At 34.9% G+C, this 15,431-nt stretch overlaps 2 protein-coding genes across 12 annotated transcripts in view; both read left to right on the top strand.

Annotated features, from left to right (window-relative positions):
* LOC111056978 overlaps nucleotides 1-15,431 on the top strand; it is a 486,313-nt gene that overhangs the window by 413,136 nt on the left and 57,746 nt on the right. For 2 of the 10 annotated variants that reach the window (XR_005572722.1, XR_005572721.1), the window contains exons 1-6: nucleotides 709-936; nucleotides 1,606-1,826; nucleotides 3,261-3,413; nucleotides 3,714-3,866; nucleotides 4,923-5,011; nucleotides 5,701-5,812. The exons of 4 other annotated variants lie outside the window; for them this stretch is intronic. Coding sequence is in view for 4 of the 6 variants with exons in the window: in XM_039439628.1 (XP_039295562.1) it covers nucleotides 1,701-1,826; nucleotides 3,261-3,413; nucleotides 3,714-3,866; nucleotides 4,923-5,011; nucleotides 5,701-5,812; nucleotides 8,246-9,328 (1,716 nt within the window). In the remaining 2 variants the exon portion in view is untranslated. Of the gene's footprint in view, nucleotides 1-708; nucleotides 937-1,605; nucleotides 1,827-3,260; nucleotides 3,414-3,713; nucleotides 3,867-4,922; nucleotides 5,012-5,700; nucleotides 5,813-8,245; nucleotides 14,628-15,431 lie in introns of those variants that run through there. 4 more of the 10 variants (XM_039439629.1, XM_039439628.1, XM_039439627.1 and 1 more) reach the window with 4 other exon arrangements.
* On the top strand, nucleotides 9,325-14,627 carry LOC120353986. 2 transcript variants are annotated; one of them, XM_039439622.1, is made up of 2 exons: nucleotides 9,325-10,514; nucleotides 10,719-14,627. In XM_039439622.1, the coding sequence occupies exons 1-2, from the start codon at nucleotides 9,340-9,342 to the stop codon at nucleotides 13,639-13,641; spliced, it is 4,098 nt and encodes a 1,365-aa protein (XP_039295556.1). In that variant the 5' UTR covers nucleotides 9,325-9,339; the 3' UTR covers nucleotides 13,642-14,627. The 2 variants fall into 2 exon arrangements, with proteins under 2 accessions (XP_039295556.1, XP_039295555.1); XM_039439621.1 differs by having other exon boundaries at nucleotides 9,325-12,014; nucleotides 12,087-14,627.

Here is a 15,431-nt window from a genome sequence, read left to right as displayed (position 1 = left end):
AACATTCTAGGCTGCTTTGCATGGGTTTGGAGCATTCCCAATATGATACACAATTGTCAGGTAATAGGCTTTGTCTTGCTAAAAAGGATGTAGCTCCAAAAAACTCCTTGTGTAATTTTTCGGATGCAACATTTTTCTTTTGAGAAGATACAAAAGAGCATCTGTTGCTTATGGAAAAATACATTTTCAAAAAAGTTTTTGAACGGGTAGTACCTATGTCTGTAGTCTAGTGGCCCTCCGGCGATAGGCAAAGCAACAGGACCCGGACTGTGTAGCCATTCACACTATAGAGAGGTTCATGTTATAATGACAGTAGTTTACACTCTGTTGTATTATTGTTATTGTTTTTGACGTGCTCATACAATGTAAAGTTGTTCTGGCAATAAAGAATCTTGAATCTTGAATCTTGAATCTAGTTGATTAACTTTGATGTTGTTATTTTTGTTTATCATTCCACAAAGCAGGTAGTGCTATCCTTTTCTAGCTTGGCAACGATTCCAAATCTGTTTTCGACAATGTAGAAATATAATTAATCAAGACAGCGAATTGGCAACGCTGTTCTCCTATCTTTATTCACTGCCATTATAACGTGGACCTCACTGTAGCACTCGTCGTAATATGTACGCCCTTGTCAAGAGTGTGGATGCCGTATAATTCTCTATTTTGCTTCTCTCTCACGCATCACACCGTTCCCTCCATAAAATGAAAGTAAAAGTTGTGAGGTTATGTTAGTTCTTGTATTTTAGTGCAAATTTGTTTAGTACATATTTTTTCATCTAAATATATTAACTGATTTTTGTGGTAAGTATTTAATTATCGATATAATTTATCTTTACATTTTTTAAATATATATTTTAATTTTTCCAACTGTCCTGTCCAATGTGTGCTTGGTTTCAAATATTCAATTGACTCTTGTGTAATAGCCTACCGCTCAAGGTAATAATTGTAGATAAAAATACCTATTTGCCATCATGTTAGAAATTAAAATCTATTAGTAAAAATTCGATTATATATTCTGTGTTTATTTAATGATTGATAGAACATAGGGAATGTTTAGGCTACTACATTGCGGCTTAGTAAAGTAAATTTGAATTATTTTAAATTTCCATTATCACTATACTTTATCACCTTGTCATCTGCTACTTTTCCATGATATCAACTGAATAATTAATAAATTTCCCCTCAAAGTTTACTGTTTCGCTTTCATACAATTTGTCGAAAATTGAAAAATATTCAGTTGTCGAAAATGAATCTTGATGTGTTTGTTGATGAATTTCATCATAGAAAATTTAAATAAAGATGAATATTAAAATAAATCAGATGTAGGAAAAATATAGGGATTAGGGTTTTCATGACATTGTAATCTGCAATAGCTTTATTATTGTTCTTGAGCTTTAAAGAAATCTATATGAGCTCTATAGATTACTCATCACTTCATAGGCTAGTATAAACAATTAGAACACCAACATTGTTTCTATAATATTATAATAACCTATTGTATCAATCATCCAATTTTTTATATAATCACTTCACTTTATTCAATACTCCATAATTCTTATATCAACAAATACTTATATTTACTAATTACTGTTGGTTTGTTCACAGATCAATCAATGTATGAATACTTTTTGAAGCTGAGAAGAATCAATCTACAATAGTAAGCATCTCTACTCGGTAATGCCAATTTTCCTTTTATAATCATGTCAAGAGGAACAAGCAAACCAATGTCTGACGAAGAAGAAGATAGTGACAGCAATAGTTCGATTGAAAGCCTCAGCAGTTCATCATGGAAGATTGAACCGAAAGTTGAAACCTTGAAACCCTCTGTGAGTACTTATTTTGTTATTATTTATTTGTTATTTCCGGTGTTGTCTTCCTCATGGTCCTAGGATCAGGGAATCGTCAAAGGTTTTGATCTCCTCTATTGGGTTATTTAAACATTAATCACAGTAGAACCTCTATAGTGTCTAGTCCACACTCTTGCCAAGCTGGTAAGCTTGACCACGTTTGTCTTGTTATCCTCACTGCAATGTGACCATTTGTGGATACTTGGCTGGTCTTCGCATCAACATCAACATCGGAGCAATGGCAAGTGAAGGCCAATAAAGGCGAGCGCTGGCAAAACAGCTTGTCATTTGTACGTACTTGGCGAGAGTGTGGATGCGGCATAGTACGAACCTCGATTAGTGAGACGATTGCATGGTAATTAAATATAATGACCGTTTTCACACTCAGGTCCGGTTGCATTGAAGCCGGTTAAATTTCAACCGTGATTAATTCCATGAGAACCAATCAGAGAAGGCGTTTTTGAAAAGACGGTTTCTCTGATTGGTTCTCGTGGAATTAATAATGGTTAAAATTTAACTGGCTTTTGTGCATCCGGCACTCACTGATTTCTTCCTACTTGACACCGATGCGATACTCAGAATGTCCTCCGATTGGTCGTTTCACACTTACTGAATGTCGAACGACATTATCGGCAACACAGAACTATCCTCCGATTGGCTGAGAATCAGCTGTTGGTGAGATTAGCCAATCAGACAACAATGAATTTTGAGTGTCGGCTGACAATCGACAAAGTGTGGAAATGGACATTGGCTGTTTTGGTTTGCGTTCCGACAATCGACCAGTTGGAGGTATCGTGTCGGTGTCGAGTCGCTGAGAAATCGGTGAATGTGAAAACGGTCAAAAGAGAGACACTATTAGTTTCATCTAGATTATTATCCCTTTGTTGTTCTTAATTCCTTTCTTGAGCGCGCTCTCAGAAGTATGCGTATGAAGCCTGTGTCACGATGAAAGTGACAAAGCTACATAATATTTGTCGCTCAGGTCCGGCTACAAATATATTTCTCGCAGGTCTTTATTACTACAAATGCTACATAATGCTAGTAGCGAACTACATTATCGGTGATTGTCGCCTGCTTCAACGCTGAAACTCTGGAGCTATTGATTGCCTATCAGTAGATAACAAGATAAGAGGAACTTATGGAAGGAAATATGAGGAACAAGATTTGAGGATAGGAAAAAACTTCAGGATTTGAACTGATGTTTATCAAGAATTTTTCAAAGAATATTATCTGTAAACCAGTTCGCTTGTTATTAATCTTATCATAGAATTTGTTTGTAAATTCTTGTTTCTGTTCGTTCCTGTTGGAATAATATGTACGTCAGTGTGTTATTAATAGTATTCCACTACTATCTACGTTTCAATTAGTTTTTAAAAATATATATTCTTTAATTTATTTTTCGTTTCATTACAGTCATGCTCTCCAAAAGTGATAGATTTCTCAGACTCGAGTTCTGAATGCAGCGATGGAACGTATGAAGCCAAAGTTTTGAGCTACTTGAATGGAATTTCTATTCAGGAAAACTCAAAAACCGAGGAGAAATCTCTCTCCACATCAAAGATAGAGGTAAGTTATGTAGCTGTTCTTCCTCCTAATAATAGAAGAACTTCTGGAAGGAAATTTGAGGATAGGAAAAATCTTCAGGATTTGAACTTTTGTCCAGAATTTTTCAAACAATGTTATCCGTTAACCTGTTCCCTTGTTATCAATCTTACCATAGAATTTGTTTGTAAATTCTTGTTTCTGTTCCTGTTGGAATAATATATACGTCAGTGTGTTATTAATAGTATTTCACTGCTATCTATTGTTCAATTAGTTTTTAAAAAGATATAGCCTATTCTGTTATTTATTTTCGTTTCATTACAGCCGTGCTCTCCAAAAGTAATAGATTTCTCCGACTCGAGCTCTGAATGCAGTGATGGAACGTATGAAGCCAAAGTTTTGAGCTACTTGAATGGAATTTCTATCCAGCAAAACTCGAAAGCCGAGGAGAAATCTCTCTTTACTTCAAAGATAGAGGTAAGTTATGTAGCTGCTCTTCCTCCTAATAATTCAATAACTTCCTGATGAAATAATTTAAAAGGGTACTGAGATTTTTCATTAAAAGTAGCCCTAAAGAAAAAAAAACAATTATCTTATTTTATAATCAATTCATTTAGTTGAATAGAATAGAAAACTTCGTTTGTGTTTGGTTGTATTCTGATCTACTTGAAAGCGATTTTTTAGTCATAATCCTACAACAACCCTATAATTCGACTTTTCCACTCAAACGTTCTCAACTACTCATGTTCATTCTTACAAACTTTTTCTCTAAAGTGAGATCCACTCCAAACTGTCATCATTTTTCCTTCTCTAAACACGGGCTTGTTTCATATTATTTATTTATACATTGATATATATATATACAATATCACTCTCAGCTATAAATGATTGGGAAAGAAACAACAGGCTTGAAGCCAAAAATTAGAGGAGTAATTTTCAGGGGAATGTTTTGTACAATGGTTACTTCCTAAAAATAAATATGAAATTGAATTGTTTGAATAAGAAGCATTGGTTTAGTTAGTATATAAGGAATGCTGACTGTTATAACTCTATAGTGAGGTCCACGTTATAATGGCAGTGGATGAAGGTAGAAGAATAGCGATGCCGATTCTCTTCATTAATTAATTATATTTCTACACTGTCAGAAACATAATTGGCATCGTTGTGGACCTAGAAAAAGAAAGTACCACCGGTTTTGTCGAATGATAGACAAGGATAGCAAAACCAAAGTTGATCAAATACTGTCATTATAACGTGGACCTCACTATATAACTGTACTCCATTCTTTTTCTCCTATATTAAATGAATATTTTAGTTGCGATTCAATGGAAATTCATTAGCTAATTCCAATTTATTAGTATTGAATTTTTCATCCAGCTCAAGGAGATAGAGCTAACTGTTCACTTTCAATTATTGTTTGTCGATTAAAATTTACTTTCAATTGAAGCTTTTTTCGCTGTTGAAAATTTCGTTTTTAGAACTGAGTCAGTGTTTTTTAGTTTTTCAATGTTTGTATTATTTTGTAATTTTCAGGTGGATATTAGTAGTAGCTCATGGGAGAGTGATAGCAGTCTTGAGCCGAGCTTCCGATATAGCAGCAGAACTTTGGTCAAGAAGAAGATGTAAGTTATTTCTTTTCTATGAATATTCAAAATGTTGAATGTCTTGATTTTGACAATAATTGACATTTGACAAAATTGACATTTCTTCAATATTCACCCAGTTCGAAATGTGGTAAGAATTGAAGTAAACCTTCAATGAAAGCAATGGATAAACACTAAAATGTATTCTGTTGGCATAACATAAATTACAGTAGTTGATACTATGGTCGATTAATCGAGAGCCATCAATAAAATTAAGTTTGCATTTGTGTGCGTATAAAAGGTATGAATCATATCCGCCTTCAATTGCTCGTCGAATATAAGTTAAATGCAAGTTAAATGCTTGTCAAATATAAGTTAAATGCTCGTCAAATATAAGTTAAATGCTCGTCAAATACGAGTTGAATGTTCCTCAAATATAAGTTAAATGCTCGTCAAATATAAGTTTAATGCTCGTCAAATACAAGTTAAATCTCGTCACGTAAATACCAGTTCACAAAAATGTTTTCATTCACACTGTACTGTTCAAGGTACTGAGATATTCAGCAGTAAATGACAAATATTATGTTTAAGGGTTTACTGTGACTCGGTTTTGCTGCTCCAAGATCCGTATACGATATTACATGTTTTTTTATGGTATTTTCATGACACTTTCAAGACATTGTAATCAAGTATTTTCCTTGAAAAATATCCTCTAATATTTCTTCCAGATGGGAAACTTTGGAGAAGTCAATGGAGAAAGATAATAAGATGCGGCGAGTCAAGAAATTGAAGAAAAAACGAAAACTGCAAGTAGAATCTCCAACTCCTGAGCCAGTTCCGGTGAGTTCAATTTTCGTTATTTTGTTAATAATTTTCTTGAAATTATTTTTTGTTTGTGCCTGTTTTATGTTTTTGAGCTTTATGCTTTTGTGGACCACCTTCTGAGTTCCCTCATTGGGCCCGCTTTCCCTCAAGGACCGGAACCTATATTTCTACAAAAATAGCACTGAACCTATGTTATTAACAGGTTTTGAGATATAACCAGCGGGAAAAACTGGGAAAAACCAGAAATATATTGGAATTTTCTGAGCCTGATTTAGTTGATACCCTGATAATAATAAAAACACTTCACTCACTTGGGCTACTTTTTAACAAATTAATAAAACAATATAAAAATCTTGAAGTCCCCTTTATTTTTTAAATTTTAATGCAGAATTTCATTTTTATAATGATAATGCAGAACTATTAAAATTGAACTATTTTAAAGTTTTTAAAAATAAAGGGTACTTCAAGATTTTTATATTGTTTTATTAACCTGATAATAATGTATATTATGTTTACATCATGTTATGTTTTATATTATGTTGTAAACATAAATAGGCAATACAACATAGCATGATGTAAACATTCTGATCTTCAAGCTGACTAGTAGTTGATTAGTAGGATGATGGTTAAGAGGGTTCAGTATTCCTGTTGGATGGGTGACCACCGTTGTTATTAATAAGCTTCAGAATATTATGTTTCTGTGGTTAGAAATTCATCTAAGTTTTAGGTACATTAATCTCTCATCATCATTAATACTCACGCACAATTCTGAGGCTTGTGTAGGCATCATGCTCAACGAAGTTTTTCCAGTTTTAGCTACGCTACTTTATCACTTGAGTTAATTTTATCGCCAATTTGCGCGGTTCGGAACCCACTAAAATTGTATAACCACCATGTTGTTAGAACTAGCTATCCATAGGGCGAGATTACCTATTTAAGTCTGAAAAATAATAGTATAATATTTTAATAGGTCTATAAAAATAATGGTTCAGAAAATTGATTGGATGACTCTAGTACAGCCCAAATAGAAGTATTGTATAGCCTAGTAAAGAAGTAAATTAGAAATTTCGTTCCTAGAATTTTTATATTTCTCAATTATAGTGATGTGTGCTTCACAAGGTTGCAATGGTGCTTTTGCATGAAAAAATTGTGAATTTCAAATTTTAGAAATCAACGAAATTTATTTCAAATTGAAGTTAAGTAACAGTCGTTTCATCGTAAAAGTATGAAAATAAAAAAATAATTACTGTATTATTGGCTTTTGAAAGCAATATAAAACATATTTATGCGAAATTGCATACAAAAACTTATGCAAAATACGTTTAAACGAAATTACGTCAGTTTCTTCATACAAGACATCAATGAATCTACAAAATTATTTTCGCTTGAACTTCAATGAAAACATTTCAAAACGAAACATTCATTAGTGATAAAATTTCTCGCAATGTTTTCTATTACAAATGGAATGATTGGTTTGGGATGGTTTTTCTGCGTGCACATTTTTTATGCATGAAATCTGTTTTTTGTAATAATTGCATGAAAATTACTACAATCACGGAGTTTAATACAACGATTGATGTATTGCCAATATTAGGACAAAAATGTTTTCCTACAGTTACGTTGAAAAGTGGCCATTGCTGCACTGATTACAGAACGCAAAGAATCACTTTTCCGCTCTAGTGCGGGAAAAATTTTTCTGCACTCCAGATTTGCAACATGGCAACGCAAAATACTTAGTAGGTTATATGGAGCAACAGTGCAGCAAAATCAAAATGAAGTTGGTAACAGTGACTGCTGTGGCTGCTATAGTGAGCAGAGGTGCAACCAAGCACAACGCGCTAATTATTATTCATTATATATTATAACCAAGGACAACGAGGACTTTAGGATTTTAGGATTAAGGTTTTTATCAATAATAAAATTACACAGAAAAACATTTGATGCATTTCAGGCAATTTTACCCATAATTACCCACTTTTCATACTCAATGGTAACTGTAGGAAAAACTTAATGTGAAATACGTGCGCAAAGTTCCTCTGCTGCACTCAAGAAACCATTCCGCCCTCGCCTACGGCTCGGGCGTAAACGTTTCTTTCGGTGCAGCAAACTGTCACTTTGCGCACTAGTTGCACAAATAACTATATCATTATAAAAAATGAAATTCTGCATTAAAGCTGGCTACAGTATTTTATGGTTTCAGAAATTATTGCATGAAGATAATCTCAAAATAGTTTAAAGCAACAATTCTAATATTTTAAGCATGCAAGTTCATACAAGAATTGGATGAAAATGAACACAATGAATATATAGCGATGCACAACTAGTATTTGTTGAAATTCACGTTATAACTGCATGAAATCGATTGCTTGCCAAAGTGTAAGTTGATGAAGAAGTTATTCAATATCATGGATATTAAAAAAAAATAAATAGTTGTTTCTATAATTTCAGACCGAAATCTACCCTGATGCCGGTCTAAGGAGGAATCTAATTCTAAAGCAAATACAAATCGCTCATCTATCCAAAAGGCAGTTAAAAAGAGGTGACATTTCTGAGGAAAACCATCTCAAACCGGAGGAACTGGGTCTTCAACCTGGATTTAGTGAGGAACTAGGCCTTAAACCTGGATTTAGTGAGGAACTAGGCCTTAAACCTGGATTTAGTGAGGAACTAGGCCTTAAACCTGGATTTAGTGAGGAACTGTGTCTTAAACCTGTATTTAGTAAGGAACTGGGTCTTGAACCTAGATTTATTGAGGAACCGGAGTTTCAATCTAGATTTAAGAAGGGATTGGACCTTAAACCTAGGTTTGATGAGAAACAGGGCTTAGAGTCTTCGATTAATAAATGCAACCTTGTATCTTCATTTGATGGGAGAAACGACATTGAATCTTCACATGGAGATAAACCGGTCGTTGAATCTTCGAGAAAAAACCTTGAATCTTCAATTGAGGAGTGGTTTTGCGAAGTTTGTAACCTAGATTTCGAAACTAACCCACAGTTAAACACCCACATGGTCAACAAACACGAAGGACTAGTAAACTTCCTCTGCCAAAACTGCGGTCATCCTTTCTACGAGGCCACTCTATACAACTCGCATTTCCAAAAAGAGCACAACAATAAAACCACTCTAGTATCTTGTTATCTATGCGGGGGTGGTGAGTTTCCCGACTTTGTTACTCTGTTAGAACACTTGAAAACCTCCCATGTGACTACAGATCTGTATCAAGAGAGGTGTTCAGAGTGTGGTGGGGTTTTTATAAGCCGTGAAGTATTTGATAGACATTGTGAGAAACTGAAAATGTGTCATCAGTATTTGATGGGTTGTTTTAGTGAAAAGGCTGGGGTAAAATTTGGAGGGGAGAATGCTGAAGGTGGTACGCCTGATAGAACAAAATTCGAGGGGGGAAATGATGTTAGCGTAGTGAGTAGGACATACCTTGAAGGGGAAAATGATAATTGTAGATTGAGGGATGATGATGGTAGTATAGTGAATGGAACAGACCTTGAAAGGGGAAGAATAATAGTAGATTGAGAGATCAATCTATGGATGTTCTAGCTTGTGACCAATGTGGGTCATTTTTCAAGGCTAAGAAGTATTTAAAACAGCATCTAGCTGTACACCATAGAGTGTTGGATGTTTTTGAGTGTTACATTTGTAGGAAAACTTTTGGAGCCAAGTATAAGTTGACGGAGCACTTCAGTATTGTACATAGTGGAACTAGTTACAATTGTGAGGTATGTGGTAAAGGCTTCCAAAGCAAGTTTACGTTAGGGACACATATGAAGAAGCATACGGGGAATTTTGAAGTGTTTACCTGTGTTGAGTGTAGTCAGGAGTTTAACAGGAAACAGCTGTTAGTTGAGCATGTGGGGGACATGAATAGGAGATGTCTGTGGTGTGATATGTGGTTAGGTTGTAGGACAAAACTTTTGGAACATATTGAAGAGAATCATAGGAGAGTTGGGCGGTTAGAGTGTACGGAATGTCGGCGGGATGTGCATTCTTTGACGAAATTTTGGAATCATTTGATAGTCTACCATCCGGAACAGTGTAGGATTGTCAACAAGAATTGTGTGATTTGTGAGAAGTGTAGACAGTTATGTAGCAGTCGTCACCATCTCAAGAAACATCAGCGGAAGTTGTGTTTGGTGTCGGAGAAAAATGTGTGTAAACATTGTAATGTTCGGTTAGGGACGAACTATTTGCACGGGGTGCATTTGGGGCGGGGTTTGAGGTGCGCCATGTGTGGGGAGCGGTTTGAGTGTTTGACTTTGCTGAAGGAACATGTGTACTATGGACATAGAAGTGGGGAGGAGGTGTTGGATTTGGAGAAAACCTGTTATAGGAGGGTTGTGAATGGATGGAAGTCTCCTATGAGAGATAGGATAGGTGAGAGAAATGGAAGTAAGTCTCCAGAAAGTAGTAGAATATCTGGGAGAAATAGTAGTAAGTCCCCAGAAAATGGGAAGTCTTGGAGATGTGAAAGAGATAGGAGTGTGGGAAGAATTGAAAAGTTTAGAAGGTCTATGGAAAATTGTGGAAACGGGGATGGAAATGGAGGAGAAGCGGTGGGAAATCGTTGTAGGAGTGGTGAAAATGCAGGGGAGTTGTCAAGGTGTGGAAGAGTTATGGAAAATAGTGGAAAGGGCGATGAAAATGGAGGAAAAGCGGTGGGAAATCGTTGTAAGAGCAGTGAAAATGCGGGGGAGTTGTCAGGGTGTGAAAGAGTTGTGGAAAATTGTGGAAAGGGTGATGAAAATCGAGGAAAAGCGGTGGAAAATCGTTGTAGGAGTGGTGGATATGAGGGGGAGTTGTCAGGGTGTGGAAGAGTTGTGGAAAGTTGTGGAAAGGGCGATGAAAATCGAGGAAAAGCGGTGGAAAATCGTTGTAGGAGTGGTGGATATGAGGGAGAGTTGTCAGGGTTTGAAAGAGTTGTGGAAAGTTGTGGTAGTAGAGATGAAAATCTAGAAAGATGTACAGAATCTTCTGGAAGACGACGTTGTAAAGGTAGGATATGTTTGAAAACTGGAGAAAGTTTTAGAAAAAACTTGGAAGGTAATTATGTAGAGAAAGTGGTTGTGGATAAGGTTGAAAAGTTATTGGGTAAGAATGGGGAAAATTTGAGAATTGTAAACTATTGTAGGGGGAAAAATGAGAAACCCTCAGGAAATGCAAGTTATGGAATCATGAAATATACTGTCCCATATTCAAATCAGGTGTCAGGAAATGTGAATTGGTCAGAAAACCAGGAAGTTTTGAATCGTTGTCATGGAACTACAGGATGTAATGTTTCAAATAATGAAAAACATTCGAAAATTGTGAACGGTTGTGATGAGAATTCAAATGAAACAATTTCCGTGGAAACTAAAAAATCTGTTTCTCCTTCTAGAAGTTTTGAAGATGTTCCTGTACCTTCCTCCTCTGAAGACGAAGTATCTTTAAAATCAGGTAATGATGATTCTGAACGAGATTACTGTTCATTGACTTCGAATAACTATACCAAAGTTTTAGATTGTGACAGTGATGGGTTTGAAAATAGATCGGTTCTATCGATTGATTCGAGTAGACTGTCGTTTAAGTTCAAATGTTACGACTGTGAAAATCTTTACCAAACTTTAAAAGACTTGGAGTGCCACAGAAGATTGGCACATGACTCGGATATCGATGTGCCGGAAATCATGACCTGTGACCATTGTGGGAGACAGTTTACGAAACGAACGTTATTGGAGGGACATTTCAGGAAATGTGTGTGCTCCATCTGTGGTTGCACAACTCGTTGTTGGACGTTGCTGAGGTTACACTGTTCCACTAAACATGGGTCTAGAGGGGATTGGAGTTGTGATAAGTGTAGAAGAGGGTTTAGATCGTCTGTGTTGTTTGTGAAACATGCTAGAAATTGTAGAGGAATTGTTGTGAGGAAGGATAGAAAGAGACGGAGGTCTGAAGGTAGTAAGTTGGTGAAACATCCAAAGTTCAAAAGGATTCGAACACTGGATGATGAGCATAACTATGAGAATTGTGATACAAACTTATCCACTAAGAGAACGAAAAACAAGAGGATACCTACTCCAGATGATGATGATGATGATAATCATGATAATTGTAAGACAAATTTATCAACTAGGGGAACGAAATACAGGAGAAACCCCACACTAAATGATGATAATGATGATAACTATGATAATTGTAAAACAAACTTATCAACTAGGGGAACGAAATACAAGAGAAAACCTACACTAAATGATGATAATGATAATTGTAAGGCAAACTTATCAACTAGGGGAATGAAATACAAGAGGATATCTACAGTAGATGATGATAATGATAATAACTATGATGATTTTAAGACAAACTTATCAACTAGGGGAAAGAAATACAAGAGGATACGTTTGCTAGATGATTATGATGATGATGATGATATTGTTGTTAATACTACGGACAAATATTGTAACACATACTCACCAACTAGTCCAACCAATTTGAAAAATACTGCTACGTTCAGGATTGTGTTGAAAAACCGGTCCAAAAAGATTTCTCCCCGTAATTTTAAGGGTAGTCCAAAAAAGTCACTTCCCCGTAGTAAACAAAAGTCACCTCAAAAACCACCTGAGCCGTCCCCCTCTAAAAGTTCAACTGATGAAGATTTTGTGAAACCAAAACTGAGACCCAAATCTATGACTACCCCTCAGAGGAAAAGGGTTGAATTTTTGAAATCTATGAGGGAAAATTGTGAGACGTCCCCCGACAAAAAAAGTCCCAAGTTGAAGGCGATTCGAGAAAGTGTCACGAAACTGGAGTTTTCTCCTGGGGAAGATAATAAGATTGGAGTTGGGATTTTGAAATCTGTGAGAAAAAATGGAGAAACGTCTTCTGAGAAGGTTGGTCCCATTGAAAACTCAGTTTTGATATCTGGCAGAACGAATAATGTTTCACCTACTAGTAATAGATCAATAGTTGGAAATATTTGGAGATCTAGAAGGAATCTTGGGAAATTGACTCCACCGAAAGATTTGAGTTTAGTTGAGGATAGAAATTTGAAGGGTGATCTCAAACTATCACCTAAGAACAGTGTATCAGATTTGGACGGTGATTCGAAGCTTGTAAGGAAGCTCAAGAAAGATTTCATGGAAAATCTTGATGTAAAACCTTTGGATAACACTTTAGATTCTACAAAAGAGCTGATAATTGACACCAGTGTTTCTTACTGTCAGAGTGTTAATGATTCTTTCACAAAAAGTAATTGTATTTTAGGTGAGGAGAAACGTATTAACGAAATTCCCACAGATGTCACAAGAACTGATTTCTTTTTGAATCTGAATTTGGTTTCGTCCACACCGATCAATGGTGTTAGAAAAAGTGAGGGACATTTGTTTCAAGGAAAATTGGATGGGAAAATATCTGGTGAAGATTTGAAGGATGGTCGAAAATTCTGTAGACAGTTGATTTCTGCTGGAGATACATCGAAAGTTGTATACTGTGAAGCTTCCCCGAACCGTGTGCCCACATCCATATTGAAAACTGTGCCTTCTGTCAAATCCAAATCGACTTTAAGACGAATTGTGCATTTTGAAGATGACGTCGACGAAAAATTTGGTTGTAAGTTTTTGAAAAATGTCAGTCCAGATAGTTGTAGATCGTCTGTTGATGTTCCTTCTGAGAAAAACGACTCGAATGTTGTTGTTTCTAGTGCTAAGTCTGAAAATGTGGAGGGAAGTTGTAAACCTAGTAGTAAGTTGCAGATTTATCGTTGTAGGTTGTGTAAGAAACGGTTTCCTAATAGAGATTTACTGCAATGTCATATTACTAGTAATGTGTGTAGGGTGAAAATATCAAATTTGTCCTGATTTTTATTAAAAATGATTTCACAAATTGATCTAATTCTATGGAGACTGTAACTTAGAACTTAGAAGAGATACTTTTAAAGAATAACTACTTTGTTTCTAATAATTTGATTGTATGGGAGGGGATGTAGTGGTATTTCTCCATTATTGAACGAATAAGACTGTGATACCTCTTTAAAGTGGTATTGACAATAACAAAGTCTTATTCTTTCAATTACTTTGTTTCTATTTAAAATACATTATTGGACCTACATTTTTAAAAAGTATAATGTACAGTGTATTGTTGATCTTATAATTATGATCAAAAGTTAAAAAAATATTGAAATATTTGACGTGGTGTTTTAGAATATCATGTACGTTAGTTTATTAACTGAGCTATATGATGGAAGGAATCAATTTGTTACTTGTGTGTTATTTATTATCCAGTAATTGAAAATCAAGTATTTTTTTTACTATTATTGATTTTCCTAAATTAATATGATTTGATCAGAGAACGGAATAAAATTTCCATTTTTGTGTCGGATTTATAAGATTTTCATTTTGATCGTATATTATAAAATGTTTTCATTTGTAATATTTGATGATTTTTCAACAGTGCAAGTCAAGTTTTTAGTGTAACTATTTAAATTTTGACCATCTTTCAGTTTTGAGAGGTAAATACAATGCTATAGTATTACTATTATTTACTTGACGAATATTACATACCGTATTATTGTGTGTACCTGAATTTGTATGCCTTAAATATGTTGTAACTCTACCATTCGTTTAGGTACTTAGAAATATCATACTTTTTAGTTGATTACTTTTGCATTATTCGTGTATTCCACAATAGTTTTTAGTTCTGTCTCTATTCCTAGTTTAGCATAGGCCTAATCTACACCAAACTATTATTTTTTGATAATTTTTGTAAAATACTCCTTAGTTTCGTCAGTTTCCGATTCTGTGATATAGGAAATATATTGTTTAATAAAAGTTAAGATCATTTGTAAGAGGTTTTTTAATAGTTCCTACTTTATAAAATCAATTACTATTGTAAGTTGTATCAGAAATTGTACATTATACAAACTACTATAATATTATAGGCTAGTGAAATTCATCTGAAACTGTCAGAATTCCTTGTAAATAACATCAATGTTTCAAAATTCAACAAAAATTCAATGCTGACACTGAAGTGGATATCACCATAAAGCATGGTGGTTTTGAGTGGGTTCCGAACTGTTTTGTGAGTAATGATGATAATCATGACGGTGATATGAGTGAATTTTTTGCCGTTACCATCATATCCTATACTATTGAACGAGCAATTTCTGTTTATATGTTTGTATTTCACCGGATCTCGAAAACGGCTTTAACGATTCTCACGAAATTTAGAACATAGTAGGTTTATAATATAAAAATTCGATTACACTGGGTCTCATCCCTGGGAAACTCTCTGAATGACATGAAAATGATAATTAGTATCCTTGGAAAAACAGCTGATAATTATTATTTCGTCGTCTGTTGATGATGGAAGTGAGTGAGCGAGTTCATGTGTGTGGGACTGTGTCAAAATATTATGACTCAGATGTTGAACTTTTGTAATCATTCAATCAGGTACTTAGTCCCAGTTGCAAAAAAGCCGGGTTATTTTCAATCCTAATTAATTCCAGTAGATCCATCATTTTGAAATGGTCATCTCTGATTTGGTTCACGTGAAATTGATCAGGATTAAAATTTAACCGGCTTTTGCAACCGGGCCTTTGTGGGGGAAATTTTTGCATTCCTGTGGGAATTAATCTCAACTTACTGTGATT

This window comes from Nilaparvata lugens, chromosome 13 (assembly GCF_014356525.2).
Source record: "Nilaparvata lugens isolate BPH chromosome 13, ASM1435652v1, whole genome shotgun sequence".
Lineage (NCBI taxonomy): Eukaryota > Metazoa > Arthropoda > Insecta > Hemiptera > Delphacidae > Nilaparvata > Nilaparvata lugens.
The sequence above is the reverse complement of the archived record's forward strand: the minus strand, read 5'-3'. Positions and strand labels throughout refer to the sequence as shown.

Excerpts from the sequence above, each read along its gene's own strand:
- LOC120353986 (XM_039439621.1), top strand. The coding sequence starts at position 9,340 with ATGGATGTTCTAGCTTGTGACCAATGTGGGTCATTTTTCAAGGCTAAG. Across the intron at positions 12,015-12,086 it reads TTATCAACTAGGGGAACGAA|ATACAAGAGGATATCTACAG; the intron begins ATACAAGAGAAA and ends TAGGGGAATGAA.